This window comes from Drosophila elegans, unplaced genomic scaffold (genome assembly GCF_018152505.1).
Source record: "Drosophila elegans isolate 14027-0461.03 unplaced genomic scaffold, ASM1815250v1 contig_208, whole genome shotgun sequence".
Classification (NCBI taxonomy): Eukaryota; Metazoa; Arthropoda; class Insecta; order Diptera; family Drosophilidae; genus Drosophila; species Drosophila elegans.
The window spans coordinates 21,859,295-21,874,537 of record NW_024545578.1 but is presented as its reverse complement, the minus strand read 5'-3'; the positions used below and the strand labels follow the sequence as shown (position 1 = coordinate 21,874,537).

The following is a 15,243-nucleotide window of genomic DNA, read 5'->3' as shown; positions in this document are numbered from 1 at the left end:
ATTTAATATTCACGGTCTGACGCTTATACCTATAACTTAACATATTATTATTCAAAAATTGTATCGTACGCCTAAGTGTGTACGTTACAATATATATGTTTTGTATGTTGAGTATGGCAACATAAATCACTTAGACTTTATTTTGTTTAACTATATTGTCTAGCAAATTTTAGCAAAAGAAATTGCTTAATTAAGTCTTTAAGTAATAAAGTTGCTTAGGTATTTTTTTAGGTTCAAAAAATTGTTTTAAAAAATCTTGTTTATAACAAAAGGGTCTCCTAAAATAAATGAGGATAGAAAATGGCCTCTTCAATTATTTTACTTGGTAGTAGTAAATCAAAAAAAAGAAATTAAAGAACCCATTTATAACAATCTTTTCGAGTTATATAATATTTTTAAAATAGATTGCATTGCAGAAAAAATTATTCTTTGCCTAAGTAAACTAAGGTGTTCCAAGAAGCAATTTTTAGTGGGTAGGTAAAAAATAATTAACTCCCACTAGGGGTTTTAAAACATATAGCTGTAATTAGTCTGTTGGAAAAAACAATTCCGAAGATGATTGTAGACGAATAAAAAACCATTATTTACACCCACAATATTTCCGCGATTGTTTGAGTTGGCTCTAGCAGTTTGGAACTGAAACGATCGGTGCACAAATGATTTTAAATGGTTTTGATGGCAAAAAGAAAAAGCAAACCGATCACACGTGTAGTAAAGCAAATGTTGTGGTAATAAATCAGGAAAATGCACAGAACTTGCCTCAACCTCAAGTAAATATTTATGCCGCAAGGCTTAATGAGTGTTTGAATTGTATACTAAATTTAGTCGAATACTAAAATCGGCTGCTTCGCTCACACCGAAGACGTCAAAATGGGAAAACACATCAAAATATTATGGGCATTAATTGGCCGAGCGTCCATGCGAGTACGTAAGATCCATTGATGATCCTAAGCAGAGTCCAAGAATACATGTCCGTACGTAAACGGACTACACTTTAAATATTGTCTAAATGAAATTTTACGCAAGCCAGATCGCTGCTGAGCAATGAAAACGATTGCCCGACCCGCTGCGGTGCGAAAAGCTCATAATAATCATAATATGAGCTCCCCTTGCCTTTTCTTCCCCTGCCTCATTCAATTTGCGTAATCAATAACAATTTATTTATGCATAAAACCAATAAAAAGCAATAGAGATTTGAAGCTGCAAGGAGCTCACACATACCAAGGGGCCCAAAAAATGAGGTAATAAATATTTGAAATTAAATCGATGAGCGAAATCAAAGAATAGCAAACAAAAAGCTGAGAAAAAAGTAAGACAATGGTATTTGAATACATTTCTTCACGTTCCAGATGAAAACGAAATGATTGAACAGGTGAAAAAACTCTTTTAATTAAATGGAATAATTAAAGTTAAGAAAGATTTCAAATGTTTGCGGGGGTGTTCCACTTATGATTTTTTTTTTTACAGAAATAAAAGTGTTTCCCAAGAATTTTGTCAGAAATTTTTGGTTTGCCTTTTGGCTAAGGATTTTTGTTAACATAATTTGCAGTAAAATAATGTTAAAATCCTTCAAACTCATCAGTTTAAATTGAATCTAAAATCATTATAAGGGCAAAACAGTTTCCAAAAACAAAACCAATCTTTATCTTTTTATAAAACAAGGAGTGAGCATTTTGGGAAAAAAACAACAGTGACCTCATCAAACCTTGACTTCTGAACTGACCTAGAAGCGCTGCTGTTTTGATGGCATCCGTCTAAATAGTTTCCCCGGGAAAGTCAACAAACAGGGGAAAATTGATCGGATCCGAGACGTACTACACACTGCTACACAACAACTTTAGCCTCGCGACAAGTTGAAGGTTGAAAGGCGTGAGACCTTAACATCAATCATACGCCCCGTGGGTCTAGTGTAAACAGCAGACGACTTACCCACTGTTTTGATTATCTGGTAGTCGTCCAAGTGGTATTTGCGCACTCCCTTCGCGGTCTGAACGCTGCTCTCCTCGGACTCGTCGTCGTCCTCCTCGTCGTCCGTCTCATTGCCGTCGTCCTCCTCGATGCTCTCGCTGGAATCGTGGGTAGCCTCGTCCGCGTCCCGTCCGTTGCTCTCCTCCTCGTCGTCGTCGTCGTCCTCCTCATCCTCCTGGTCGACGTCGACGTCATTGTCGTGGTCAGCGGAGCTGCTGGTGGTGGTGGTGGTGCTGCTGCTCCGGCTGTTGGTCGCCGGATCCGGCAGCTGCTGCTCCTGCTCCGCGTCCTCCTCGCTGTAGTCGGACTCCAGCGGATCGGATGACTCACTGGAGGCCACGTTGCTGCTGCTCCTTCCGTTCGAGCGGCCCAATTTGAATGTGAATGTGGTCTCTGTGTTGCTGCTGTCATTCGCTGTTGTTTGTTGTGTGCTGCCGCTGCTGTTTGATGGAATTTTCTTCTTGTACGATGACGTCATGTTGCCGCTTCCGTTTCCGGTTGTCAATTTTGATGTGGATCCTGCCGTGCCGGATGTCAAAGGCGTGCAGAAGCGGGCACAAGTCGCCGTGGACATCTCTCTAGCAATCCTCGCCAGCGGTTCCCCGTGTATCCTCGCCGGACTTCCTTTCGCCCCTTTATCTCCTGTCGATTTCCCTGCAATTGAATGGAAGGGAAATGAATTGTCTGGTTATATTTGGATAACAAAGCAAATAGCCAGCATGATTGATTAAAAGGGTTTCGAGGAATATTTCTATAGCCATGAATACAAACTGACAACGGTAGGAATAACCTTTGCAATAACTATTTTAACAAGCTTTTGTAAACTTTTTTTAAGCATTGGGCGTTCAATATTTACTTAAATACAATTTGAAATTAAAAAAATATTTACTTTCACTTTGACTGTAATACTTTCCCATTAACTAGGGTTTTATTTGCCAAATAATTTGGTTTTTATTAATTTTCTTTTATGTTTACAAAAGAAAAAAAGGATATATCAATTACATTTTTATAAGTTTGTTGATTTTATTAAGAAGGTTTAGAGTTCCAGGACTTAGGGGTTAATGTTTTAAATGAAATTAAATATTTTATTGCATTTTAATGATCAAATTTTTCTTGGTAAATTTTTCTATGTTGATTATTAAAATTTTAAGTATTGACATATTTTAAATTGAATTATTTGAGTATCGGTATTATTAACAATCAAGTTATGAATCCTTCTTACGACCCAACTATATAAACCATTGCCTCAGCTATGACCCCAAAACATTTAAGGAAGCTCAACTACTTTAATATTAATGGCTACTATAATCCAGCATTCTTCGGTTTCTATTCACTTTGCATACCCATTAAAAACCCAGTGCTCTTAGCTGAATGCCGCCACCATTGTTCTTTCAAATTGCCTTGGGGTGTATTTATACGCCGAATCCCACAATCCAATCCAATCCAATCCACAATCCGCTCCCATTGCCAGACCATGGTCGTTTAATTAACCATCCGAGGATAGTGCTGATGGCTGATGTCTGATGGCTGATGGCTTTGTATTTAGGCCCGTCCGAGCCATTGTAGTGTTTGTAAATTGAAAGTGAAATGAAATGGCCGCCGGTCAGATTGTATGCATATACTCCCCAGCATTCAATGAGCAACAAGTGTCTGTACCGCGTTTTATCAACGAACAGACGAACAGGCGTCCGGACAAAAGGCACTATAGACTGTCGGCCTGGGAAAATTGAGTTCGCATGCCAAAGGGTTGTCAACGCCGACACAAAGGAGGCTGCGGTCCAGTTAATATCATATACTAATATTATTAATAACAATGACTGCAGTCTTGATTCAATTTGATGCCCCGCTCTTGCCAACAAAAGGAAAGCCCCCAGAGTCGCCAGACACAAAAGGCAATTTCTTGGGGTCCGCCTTAATGCACAGATGCATTTAACTCAAGAAATTATAAAGACGATAAAGGGGTATTGAGGTCGGTCCACCCGAAATGCAAAATCGAGAATGGATGCATGCGGCCATAAAATCAATACACCCATCTATACGTATGTTCTTAGCTGGCCTGAGTGGCTTTTATTGTTTAAGCGGGTGCTGGGGCAATCTAGGCCATCCAGGCCATAGAAGAGCATTCAATTGAGCCGAGGATGGCACAAAAAGCCAGCCAAATTGTGAACTGGAGGGCAGGGATTGATGCGCATCATTAGCAACAGCTTTGGCTGTTCGAAGGCCAAGAAGATGACAATGGATTAGTCAGGCGTGCAAAATAGAAGAACAATTTGTGAATTTCAATGAAAAGGCATATTTTTAATATCCGAAAATATGAAAGCCATTTCCTAGTCTTGCATCAGCTTTATGTGTAGACTTACTGACAGACTTGCATTTCATTAAAAAGTATTAAAGAATATACACTTCCACAATATACCATCCAAAAATGAAAACCTTTTAAAGATTTTTAACAAAGAAGATACTTTAGAGAACCACAGAAAATTTTGTTTTAATCGTAAATTAACAACAATTGCAGCCTTTTAAAAAACTCTATAGACTTTGAAATTTAAATAATTATAGTCGAAAACACGTTGAACAATGATTCGGTACTATAAATTAAAAATGGTTCATCGCGTTATGAAACAGAAAAATCGAAGTAAATTAAAAACAAGCGGAAAATGATTAACAATTATCAGCAAACTCGTTTGGCTTTTCCTAGAATTCTGGCGAGTTTCGTTATTATTAAAGCATTTTCAGCCCCTCCAATTTGTGAGCTTGGTATCATCATCTCGTTTAATTTCGCAGTCGATTGCCAGTTGTCTTACGACCAAACAGAAACATCTTACCCACGTAACAAAAGTCTACCCTCTAATGCAATTGACACGCCTCACGCTCTAATGGAAATGGCAGACCCTGATAAACATGAATTTACGTAAATATATTTAACTACGCCTCAAGAAAAAATGAAATATACGTAAATAGATATGCATATTGCATTATCATGGTAAACATTGTCGTAGTAAAACGTTTTGATATTTACGAAAAATACCATGCAACGTTTTCTGAGAATATTTGCTCTGTCTTTCAGTTTGTTATTTTCTTTTATTATTATTACACACACACATTAATTTTATGAACGCCTGTCACTCAAGATTATTTACGTACGCGTTCAAAATTTTTGCACTTTTTCGGTAGCAAAATATGAAAATGAAACGCCAACGCATTAAAAGTGCGGAAATATAAATTTAATGTTGTCTAAGGCAAAGTGCATGAATTGTTTTGAGAATAATTTCTCAAAAATTATTGTAGACAATCACTCGGGCTGTAAATTAGCCAAGCAGTCAGCTCCCACCAGCAAGAACCAAGAAACACAAACACAATCGAGATCGAGATCGAGATCGAGAACGGCGGGTCCTACATATCTACATATATCCTCTAGCACTCTGAACAGCAGAGATTCGGCCCCATTCACCTTGGCGGCTGCCAAATTTGAAAATGGAAATGGAAATGGAAATTGGGGTCGTCGTTGCCAGCCAGCCAAATGTTAAATTGTTGCTTAATCTTCCGGCGGCCAGCACTCTTTTTCTACTCTTTTTGCCGCTTCCACTTTTCGTGAATGGAAAACGCAATAAAAAATGTATACTATATGCGATGTATATAAAGAGTTAAGCACAAGAATTAGTGCCTACGAGATAAGGTGGAAAGATCAGGTGAACGGAGTGCAAGATTGTGAAAGATCAGGGTTTTCAAATTTTATAGAACCAGAAGTGGATTCTTAAAATCTGATTATAAAAGGAATTTTTGTAGGTGTCAACAAACGCTTTACAACAGATGTTGGTAGGAATTAAAAAAAAAATATTAGCAATATTAATATTTCTGGTTCATCGGTCTTAACTGTTTATCTACATATATAGAAAAATTAGAATACTTTTGTGAGGACCAAACATTATGTATTTTAAAAAAAAACCTTAAAATTATAATAATATGAAAATCGATGTCAAAATATTGGTCCTCTTAATAATATCCAGAATATTTTTCTCACATCTAATTTATGACAAAATGTCTTATAAATTATTTGGAAGCATTTTCTTGTTCAAGAAGATTTCCACGGAAAAATTATGAAACTCATCCCCTGGGTCTTGGCTCACCTCACATAAAGACACTTTGATTTATTCACTATATTAGCAAATATGTTTAAATAATCAGAGCATAGAAGAGATTTCCTAATTCTGCGACTGTGGCCACTTGACCTTTGATTCAGGAAATTAAATTTACGTGCAGTGTACGCAACATTTATTAATTCGTTTGGGATAGCCAAGGCACAAATTATGATATTAATTAATTAAAAGCCGCGCGAGGCGATTTGTTTAAAAGTATATGCATGAATTTATAGATGGGTTTGTATAAAAAGAAAGCTTCTCATATTAATGTCATCGTCATCGGTGTATTTTTGAAATTTCCAAACAGTGAAAGATAATTTTTTGTAGGCGTTGGCATTATTAATAATTCTCGTCCGCCAGGATGTGTAATTATCTGAGTAAGTGCATACGTTCGAATTAATGACGGGGTGTTACAAAAACGAAAATTCATTGCCCGTTTTCGGTTGACAAAATAAAGATTATCACCCCACGCTCTCGGCTTTTTGGGTAATAAACCCCAAATGGTAATAATCGTCAAAAATAATGCCGGCTAAATGTAATCATAACATAAATACAGCGACACGCTTTGTTTCTTCTTTGGCTTTAGTACGAGCGTTTTTCTGGGAGGGTTTTCTCCATCTCGCCTAAGGGCCAAACAGATTTATGGTCTTGGATTTGTTTTTATAGAGCAAGTATTTCCGTTGTCCTTGTGCCAGTTCCTCACTCACTGTATTTGGCTATGGAAATGCATAAAACTTTTATGCGTATGGGGAAGTTGGGGAATAGATTTTGAAAGTCCTTGGCTCAGTTTGTATAGAGTTATTGAGGCGATACATGAAGAAATTCTATTTAAACGGGGTCAACTACATGGAAATGTTTGTTCAAATTCGGGAGTGCGAGAAAAGAAACAAAAAGACTAGGAAAGAGTTATGAAAACATTCCTTTAAAAAATATCGTCTTGGGAATAATTCTTTTTTAGCGTACTGATAAATTTTAGATATGCATAATAAATATTTTGGAGTATTAAAATAAAAAAACAGATGTAATAAATATATAATTTTCATTGAGACTTCAGGGAATTTACTGATTTATTAAATGAATACATATTCAACCAAAAAAAATATTATTTTTCATTATTAGTTTTTTATTCTTTTTTTTATAGACTGAAAAAATTATATAAATTTGTTTATTGTATAAAATTAAACTTATCTACAAAACTAATATTTTTTCAATTTCATTAGAATTTGAAATATTTTTAAGAAGTTTGAATATTATTAAACATTTCAAAAAATATTTCAAAATCAAAATAAAAGTGAACAATATACTAATGTGTGATTTCTTAGCCCTTCGTGAACCTATTAAATAGTTTGTACTATTATAAGTGAATCATTTATAAACAAACTTCCGAATCTAGCAAAGTTAATTACTACATTAGCATGATCGCGGAACTCTCTGTGAGACAAAGCGAAAGACCGACACTTTTTTTATATTTTTTCCACTCCAAATATTAAGATTTACCTTTCCATGTGAAGTGTAATTAGCTAATTGCACTAATTAAATCGGCTCACCTAATTATAGTACTCAAAGCTTAATCATGAAAACGAATTTATCTCCACTTTTTTTTTCTATTTTGGAAAGCCAAGCATTTATGATTTGTTGCTGGCTGATGGCTACTGGCTGCTGCTTTTTACACTATTAACGATTACTCACCAACAAACTTAATTTTAAGAGCCAAAGTCGCCGGCCGTTGCCGCCGCTGTTTTGGTTTTTCTTAACGATCGCGCCGCCGATCTATTTATTGTTTTTGTTCTGCTTTGCGATTGTCTGGTTTCTGAATTCTGAGTTCTGAGTTCTGATTTTTTGCTGGAGCAAAATTTGAACGCTTGCGAAATTGTTAAAAATAAATATGTTACTTTAAGAGCGCACGATTTTCCACGATTTGCCGACGATTTTTCGTTCTCCTTCGTTTTTGGCCAGCAATAATAACAAAAAAAAAGCTGAAGCCGACACAGAAACAGAAACAGAAATAAACTCAACACTCAGCGTTTCTCAGGGGGCCTATAGGTATAGGTAAAGGTAGAGGTATATGGTGGTATTATAGGTGTACCAGATCGACTGGACACACCGATCGCGCTTTGCTTTATTTGTGTCACTTTTTTCGTGGGTTTTTCTTACGTTTGGTTTTTTTTTTGATCGTTTTTTGTTGCAAAAAGTGCCGCTTTGTTTTGTTTGTTTTGTTTATGCGCTGGGATCGTGAGATCCAAGAGATCTAGAATTTCCGGTTTGGCAGCCGCAGCCTGCAGTTTTTCTTTGTTTTTCGTTAGTCTCTGCGTTTAGCCAGCACTATGCAAACTACTGCTGCTAAACGTTATTAATCAAAACTAACGTTCGGGCAATTTGAATTGTTTTTTTTTCTGCGAAACCTTTAGACCAATGCCGAGTTTTCCAATTTTCTTTAGCTTGATTCTGTGGTGTTTTTTTCTTGGGTTGACCAGCCGCTTCCACGTTTTGCACGAAACTGAAACGTAAAATCTGCGAATCGCTTGCCACAGCTCTCGACGTCGCCGTCGGCGTCGCCGTCGTGGTCGTTCGGAAAAGGGGGCGGAACGGGCAGGAGGGGGCTGGGCAGCGGCCGATGATGATGACGCCGACGATGATGATAATAATGATGCTCGGAGATGGACGGAGGCGGATGTGTTTGTGTTTGTGTTTGCTCTCCATCTCCATGTGTGCGACTGTTTGGTTTTGGCCAAGTGTCTCGAGTGTTGTTCCATTTGAGGGCCTAAACGGTTTGGCGGCAACAGGATCATCGCCGCAGGACATGGCGGACACGACGGCGATAAGGCGGCCGGAATAGTGTACCCGGCTAATTGACAACATCCCCAAACCAAATTTATCTATCCGTAATACACATAAACCAAAATCACGTTTTTCTATTGTCAATCATAAACTTTAATTATAGTTTCTAAAATTTTATAACTATAATATTTTTTTTACTTTAAAACTATAAAAGAAAATTGTAAGCTCCAGTATTCTACAAAAACCAGGTAATAACTTTATCTCAGTGATTAATTTTACGAGTTCTGAAAATTAAAACAGGATCAGAAAAAGTGGTCTGTTATCAGCGATGGTTTATATTATTAATTTAAAGCGCACTAAACCACTAAAGCCGCTGAGCCGCTGAAAAAATAACTGAGAAAGATAAATACGCTTTACTAGGGTAAAATAACTCAATTCTTTATAATCGTCTTTTAAATTGGATTAAGACTTTTAATTATATTAACTTGGATTTATAACGCTTGCCTCTTTTGCTTCACCTTTAACGTCAAAAATTCTGTTTGTATATACAGTATTATTAGAAATATATGACTAAGCCCATATTATTTAGAAATATTGACCTAAAACCAAATCAAGATGCTTATACCTGAATTTAAGTAACATATTTTCCCCATGAGATTTGCTTGTTATCAGCAGACATTTCTTCGGTACAAAAACTGGAACCTTTAAAAGGGGAATTTCCCTTAGTATTGGGATTTTAGCAGTCAATTTCCCTGCATTGAAATTCGAAGAAATATTTATTTAAATATGGTTCACACAAATAAGAATTTTTTTTATATTTCTTATAATAGAAAAGTTCAATGTCTGAATGAAATCATCTTAAATCAAACATTTTATAACCGATTCTACAGGGGGAGCACTTTAATTTTTTGTTTGTTTTTTGTAGGCACTTCATAAGCAGCGCTGCAAAAACAAATTTTTAATCGTTAAAATAAAGCTAAGCTAAAACTAAACTTTATAAAAAAACTTTTAAATATTTTCTAAAGATCTTAGTAAATAATGATTTTTAAGTGTTTTTAGAAATGTGTGAATGGGTTTATTGTTAACCATTTTGAATGAAGAGCCAATCAAGAGTTTATGCCTGATTTAATAGAGGGTGGTGTTTTCCCTCAGTGTTTTGTTTGTTTTCAGTAGACATTGCGGCAGCAGCGGTACTGGAAAAATCTGGGAAATATGTTTTGTGTATTTACGAGCCCTCTGGCTCTGCCAGTGTAAGCAAACAGTGAGAGCGCCTCTTTAACGCTTTTCGGGTGTTGCGTTTGCATGTTTATGTATGTTGATTTTGTTGGCCGTTGTAATAAAGGCCAACAAGGTCAGGTGCAAACGAATACGAATACGTATACGAATGCGAATGCGACTACGAGTGACGCCTGCGTGCCGCAGTCACATTTCAGGTGACGCACACAATTGCCGTGTGCATTTCAATTTGATGTTATAATTAAGCGAAGGCAGGCACGAGATGTCAGCAAGTTAGGGTTTTAATTTGGTGTGTTGTTGTTGTTGTTGTTTCTTTTGCCACTGCGGCTGCTGCAGTCCACTTGTCAAGGGCAAGGACGTTGTGCACTCACCTCCTTGAGTGGGCGAAGAGGGCGGGGCAAATCCTGTCCGCAGACCGGAAGCCTTGTCATGGTTACGCCAGCCTGTCAAGCAAAATGACTTAAATCTCTGGCCTTTTTATATAATTTTTCAATGCAAACTTACTCTGCTTCCAGCAGGCATAGTAAAAATTGATCGCAAATTTTGCCAAAAAGCTTGTGGCGATCCTGTAAGCTAATAAAATACGGTCCAAAACATATTGAACTTCCATTAGAATAAAATATTATTTCCTAAGCCCACTTTTTGAATTTTCCCTCCCGATAGTTCGATTACTTAGTGCGAGGAGTTGCCAGATGTTTGGTATTTACTCGTGTAGCAGATGGCACCACTGTATGAAAATATACAATTATTACTTTTACCTTTTTTTAACAAAATATGAATGAAATATTGTACCTAAAACAATAGTGGTTGAACATTATATAACAAATTAAGCAATAAGTAAAGATGACTTCTTGTTTTCAAAGGGTTATTTTAGTGGTATATTTCCGTTATGTTTTTAAATTTACCAAGTATTTAAGTTGGTATATTTTCCTGAACCGGTTAGTATATTTCAACAGTTTGACCCTGGTCACACGGCAAAAAGAATCTCTAGGATAGTTTATTATTATGCGCTCACAACAAATATCTCACCTTTTTCAAACGGAAAACAAATAAGATAAGCCAAAAATGCAGTTCTCCTGGATGAAGGTGGCCATATACCTACTAACTTTCCTCACATACGCCTATTCCGGCTACGGATCCAGCACAATAGTCCATGTAAGACACATCATCTTTGGGAATCTGTAATAGATGATATCTGTATTCCTGTATCTCTCTCCCCGGATTTTAGCTAAGGGATGCCATTATAGCGGCGGAGGCAATATTTGGTGACGTGTTCAAGAACCTAATAGTTCTGGTGCGCAAATTTCGCACGGTTCACGAGGTATTCGATGCGGCAGTGGACGAGAATTGCGTATACCAATGCCCCGCGCCGGATATCGGAGGACCAGGTATGTGACGCAAATCGAATTATGTAAATTTCCCGGCGTCTATATATACATATACTCCATGTATGATCGATTTTACAGCGCCTCGGGCGGTGCAGAATAAGTTCTATACCCCCACGGCCGACGGATGTGGTTCGCTGGGCTTGAGGATCAGCACGGATTACCTGCCCGCCAAGGAAATGGAAACATGCTGCAATGATCATGACATTTGCTACGACACCTGCAACAGCGATAAGGAGCTGTGCGACCTGGATTTCAAGAGGTGCCTCTACAAATACTGTGATAGCTACGAGAAGTCCATTGCCAGCGATCTTATGATGAAGGGATGCAAGGCGGCTGCCAAGATGCTATTTACCGGCACCCTAACTCTGGGCTGTAGGTCCTATCTGGACTCCCAGCAGAGATCCTGCTACTGTGTTCCCCCAAAGACCTCCTCCTACAATGGAAACAGCAACAAGGGCAGCAGCAGGGAGAAGCAGCAGCGCCAGAAGTACGGCTGGAAGGATCGGAATGAGATATAGTCTCTAGGGTGCGGGGCACATGGGGTATTATCTAGATAAGTGCACGTTAAATGTTTTCGTTAACCTGTGTTGTGTTAGTTTATGAACGGGTGTCTATAGCCTTTGGACTCCTTTCGACGAATTTCATAATTGAATACCAAATTGTGGCATGCGAACAGTTCAGACTGTTAAATACATTGATATTTTTACTTATAAGAAAAATGTTTTATTTATAAAAATATTTCTGATGTTTTATCGCCATAGAAACTGATTTAAATTGACGTGGTCTATTAACTCAAATGTGCTAGGATGTGATGTTTTTGGAAAACTTATTTTATACGTGTACATAATTATTTGAAAAGTTTATAAGCCCGCCAAATATTTTTTAAATACTTTCAGGCAAATGGTACGAAAGTCCTTTTATATTGAGTAAAAACCATTTATATATTAAAAATTTGAAAAAAAAACTGGGGATAACACGTTTAACAAAATAAAAAAGCAATCATTTTAAACATAACAAAACAAAGGTACATACCTACACTGGTAAAAAACTTTGTAAATACAAATATTTTGTACCCAATTTAAATATTTGTCTTCAATTTTAGACCATTTCGGCTTTTAGTTATTTTTAATATTAAAATTAAATGACTTAGAATTTTTTGCATTTGATTTTTTTAAATTGATTTTAATATCTGAAATTTGAATTTACATTTAAACCTTATTAAGTATAATTAAAATGTGTTGATATCAAATAGGAATTACTTTTAATATAATATTTTCATCATTAATTAAAGTATTTAATATTAAATCGTGCAATTTAATACGCATTGAATTTTAAATTATGATTTAATATTTAATATACATATGAATTATGAAAATTTGAATTCAATAATCAGATATTTATTTATACTATTCCATTTTTTTATCAGTGTATATGCTGACAGATCTTTAAAGGTGCCTTAAAATAATTAAGCTTTCTTAAATATATAATTTAAGCTAATAAATATATAAAAAATAGCCAATTTTGACGGAAAAATGCTGACGTGCCAACACTATTCTCCAACACTGCTTTTATTTATACACCGCACAACACTGAAACGAAACAAGCGCAGCGAAAGATTTTGCAATCCGCAGAAAAGACTTATTAATAAACGGAATTTTATGCAGATGGCCAGCGAGCTGAGGACCTAAGATGGGCTACGATGTGAATCGCTTTCAGGGGGAGGTAGATGAAGAACTCACCTGCCCGATTTGCTCCGGCGTGCTGGAGGATCCGCTTCAGGTTTGTTTTGTTTGCAGTTCGTGCAAAGTACACATATACCCAAATGCACCATATGTATTATAATATATTTACCGATTCAGGCCGTGATGTGCGAACACGCCTTCTGTCGCGGGTGCATTAATGAGTGGCTAACCCGCCAGCCCACCTGTCCGGTGGATCGCAACGCCCTGACCACCGCCAACCTGCGTGCAGTTCCTCGCATATTGCGCAATTTACTGTCCAGGTGAGGAACACCCACCTCCTCCTCCTCCTTCTGTGCTGTGCCAAAACTAACATTTAATTCTTGCCAACCAGACTGTCAATTACCTGTGACAATGCCCCCTACGGCTGCACGGCCGTCCTCAAACTAGATGCCTACAATTCCCATCTGGAGGAGTGCATCCACAACCCAAAGCGTCCGTTTCCCTGCGAGAAAGGCTGCGGCTTCGACATACCCAAGGATGAGCTAAAGGATCACAACTGCGTCCGGGAGCTGCGCACGCTGATCGTCAAGCAGACCGAGAAGATGGGCGAGCTCAAGTCGGAGCTCACCGACCAGCAGCTGACCATCAACGAACTGAAACGGGAACTGCAGCTGTTCAAGGACTTTATGCGTGCCATGCGCGTCTCCAATCCTGCGATGCGAGCCATAGCCGACCAGATGGAGCGCGACGAGGTGATCCGCTGGAGCAGCACGCTGCCCCGAGCCAGGGTCACACGCTGGGGGGAATGATCTCTACGCCCGACGATGCACTGCAGGTGGAGAATAGAAAATATATATATACTTGTATACTTGGGACATTGTGTAGCTTAACTTTTTACAAATCTTACAGCTGATGATCAAGCGCGCTTTGTCCGAGTCGGGCTGTCCGCCACACATCCTGGATAGTCTCATGGAATTCTGCCACGAGCGACGTTGGCCACGAGGACTCAGTTCCCTGGAAACGCGACAAACCAACCGTAGAATCTACGACAACTATGTGTGTCGACGCATTCCAGGTAACACAGGTACACAGCCAAAACCATTTCTACTTTTCCATTATAATTAGGTGCTCCTTGGTAGAAGTTTCTTACAAACTTATGTCCCGTCAGCTGCAGGTTCCGCGGTTTAGCGAAATATTTGATTATTTCATTATCGTATTCTAAACTACCTGTATAAAATGGAACATAGGTTTGTTTGGGCTTTTTAGTCAGGCGCACCCAATTAGCACGGAAAAGTAAAAATGGGTTTGTGGAAATTTCAAAAGATTTGATTTTTGTTCCTGTGTAAGAAGCTTTATTTCTGATATCAAGCTAAACATATTAATGTACTTATCCACAGGCAAGCAAGCTGTGCTCGTCCTGAGCTGCGACAACCTCCATATGACTGAGGACGTCATGATCGATCCCGGTCTGGTCATGATCTTCGCCCATGGAATCGAGTAGGCCCAAGTCGCTGCTTAACCACTTATCCTAGGTTAACTGCTAACTATATCGAACAGTGCTCAGTTTTGTTGATTCCTTAAGTTAAGTGTAAGCAATCGAAGCAATAGTGTAAGGAAAAGCTCGAAAAGCGTACCATTCAAGCGCCTCATGACGACTTTCAAGTTGTACAAAAATTTATACATTTACTTTGGATCATTGTTTTTTTTTCCATTTAGTTCGTAAACAATTTCGCATATTCCATTAAAAATCGCATACCCAATAATAAATGTTTGATTAAGCGATCTCAACACTTAACCCTTTGTTATCGTTCACTTCAACTAATTTTTATGAAAGGTAGCTGTGAGTGTCTTAATCCGTGTTTCAATTCTTATTGCACACCTTACTTTAAGTTCTGACAAAATGGTCAATACTTTTAGAATACATGTAAAAAATAAATAATAACAAATGTACTTGAATTACGGATATGCTTAATATTTGTTACATTACGTGCTGCATATTTGATTTTTACGTAGATTTTTTTATTTCTCAATTTGTCGTAAAATCTTTGCCTT

General features: G+C 37.6%; 3 protein-coding genes across 4 annotated transcripts in view; 2 read left to right on the top strand and 1 right to left on the bottom strand.

Moving 5' to 3' along the window:
• The window catches only part of LOC108136019 (cAMP-dependent protein kinase catalytic subunit 3), a 41,843-nt gene extending 31,075 nt beyond the window's left edge, over positions 1–10,768 (bottom strand). The window contains exons 1-3 of one of the 2 annotated variants that reach the window (XM_041707900.1): positions 10,626–10,768; positions 10,493–10,564; positions 1,930–2,622 (exon numbers count right to left, since the gene is read on the bottom strand). In XM_041707900.1, coding sequence (XP_041563834.1) covers positions 1,930–2,622; positions 10,493–10,564; positions 10,626–10,731 — 871 coding nt within the window. In that variant the 5' untranslated portion in view covers positions 10,732–10,768. Of the gene's footprint in view, positions 1–1,929; positions 2,623–7,796; positions 8,607–10,492; positions 10,565–10,625 lie in introns of those variants that run through there. The other variant, XM_041707901.1, reaches the window with a different exon arrangement.
• Positions 10,769–11,083: 315 nt separating this feature from the next.
• Positions 11,084–12,218, top strand: LOC108142235 (group XIIA secretory phospholipase A2). Its single transcript, XM_017265954.2, has 3 exons — positions 11,084–11,276; positions 11,350–11,509; positions 11,588–12,218. Exons 1-3 carry the CDS (start codon positions 11,187–11,189, stop codon positions 12,025–12,027), a joined length of 690 nt encoding a protein of 229 aa, XP_017121443.1. The 5' UTR covers positions 11,084–11,186; the 3' UTR covers positions 12,028–12,218.
• An 861-nt stretch (positions 12,219–13,079) lies between these two features.
• LOC108142857 (E3 ubiquitin-protein ligase NRDP1) lies at positions 13,080–15,141 on the top strand. The gene is given in 6 exon segments (XM_017266928.2): positions 13,080–13,288; positions 13,369–13,511; positions 13,583–13,989; positions 13,992–14,026; positions 14,101–14,266; positions 14,589–15,141. Coding segments are annotated over 6 exon segments (945 nt in total). The 5' UTR covers positions 13,080–13,198; the 3' UTR covers positions 14,693–15,141.
• The last annotated feature ends 102 nt before the right edge of the window (positions 15,142–15,243 follow it).

Bases quoted from the DNA above. Each gene is read 5' to 3' on its own strand.
- LOC108142235 (XM_017265954.2), top strand. From the start codon at position 11,187: ATGCAGTTCTCCTGGATGAAGGTGGCCATATACCTACTAACTTTCCTC. The intron at 11,277-11,349 runs GTAAGACACATC...CCCGGATTTTAG, and splicing joins GATCCAGCACAATAGTCCAT to CTAAGGGATGCCATTATAGC. The intron at 11,510-11,587 runs GTATGTGACGCA...TCGATTTTACAG, and splicing joins GCCGGATATCGGAGGACCAG to CGCCTCGGGCGGTGCAGAAT.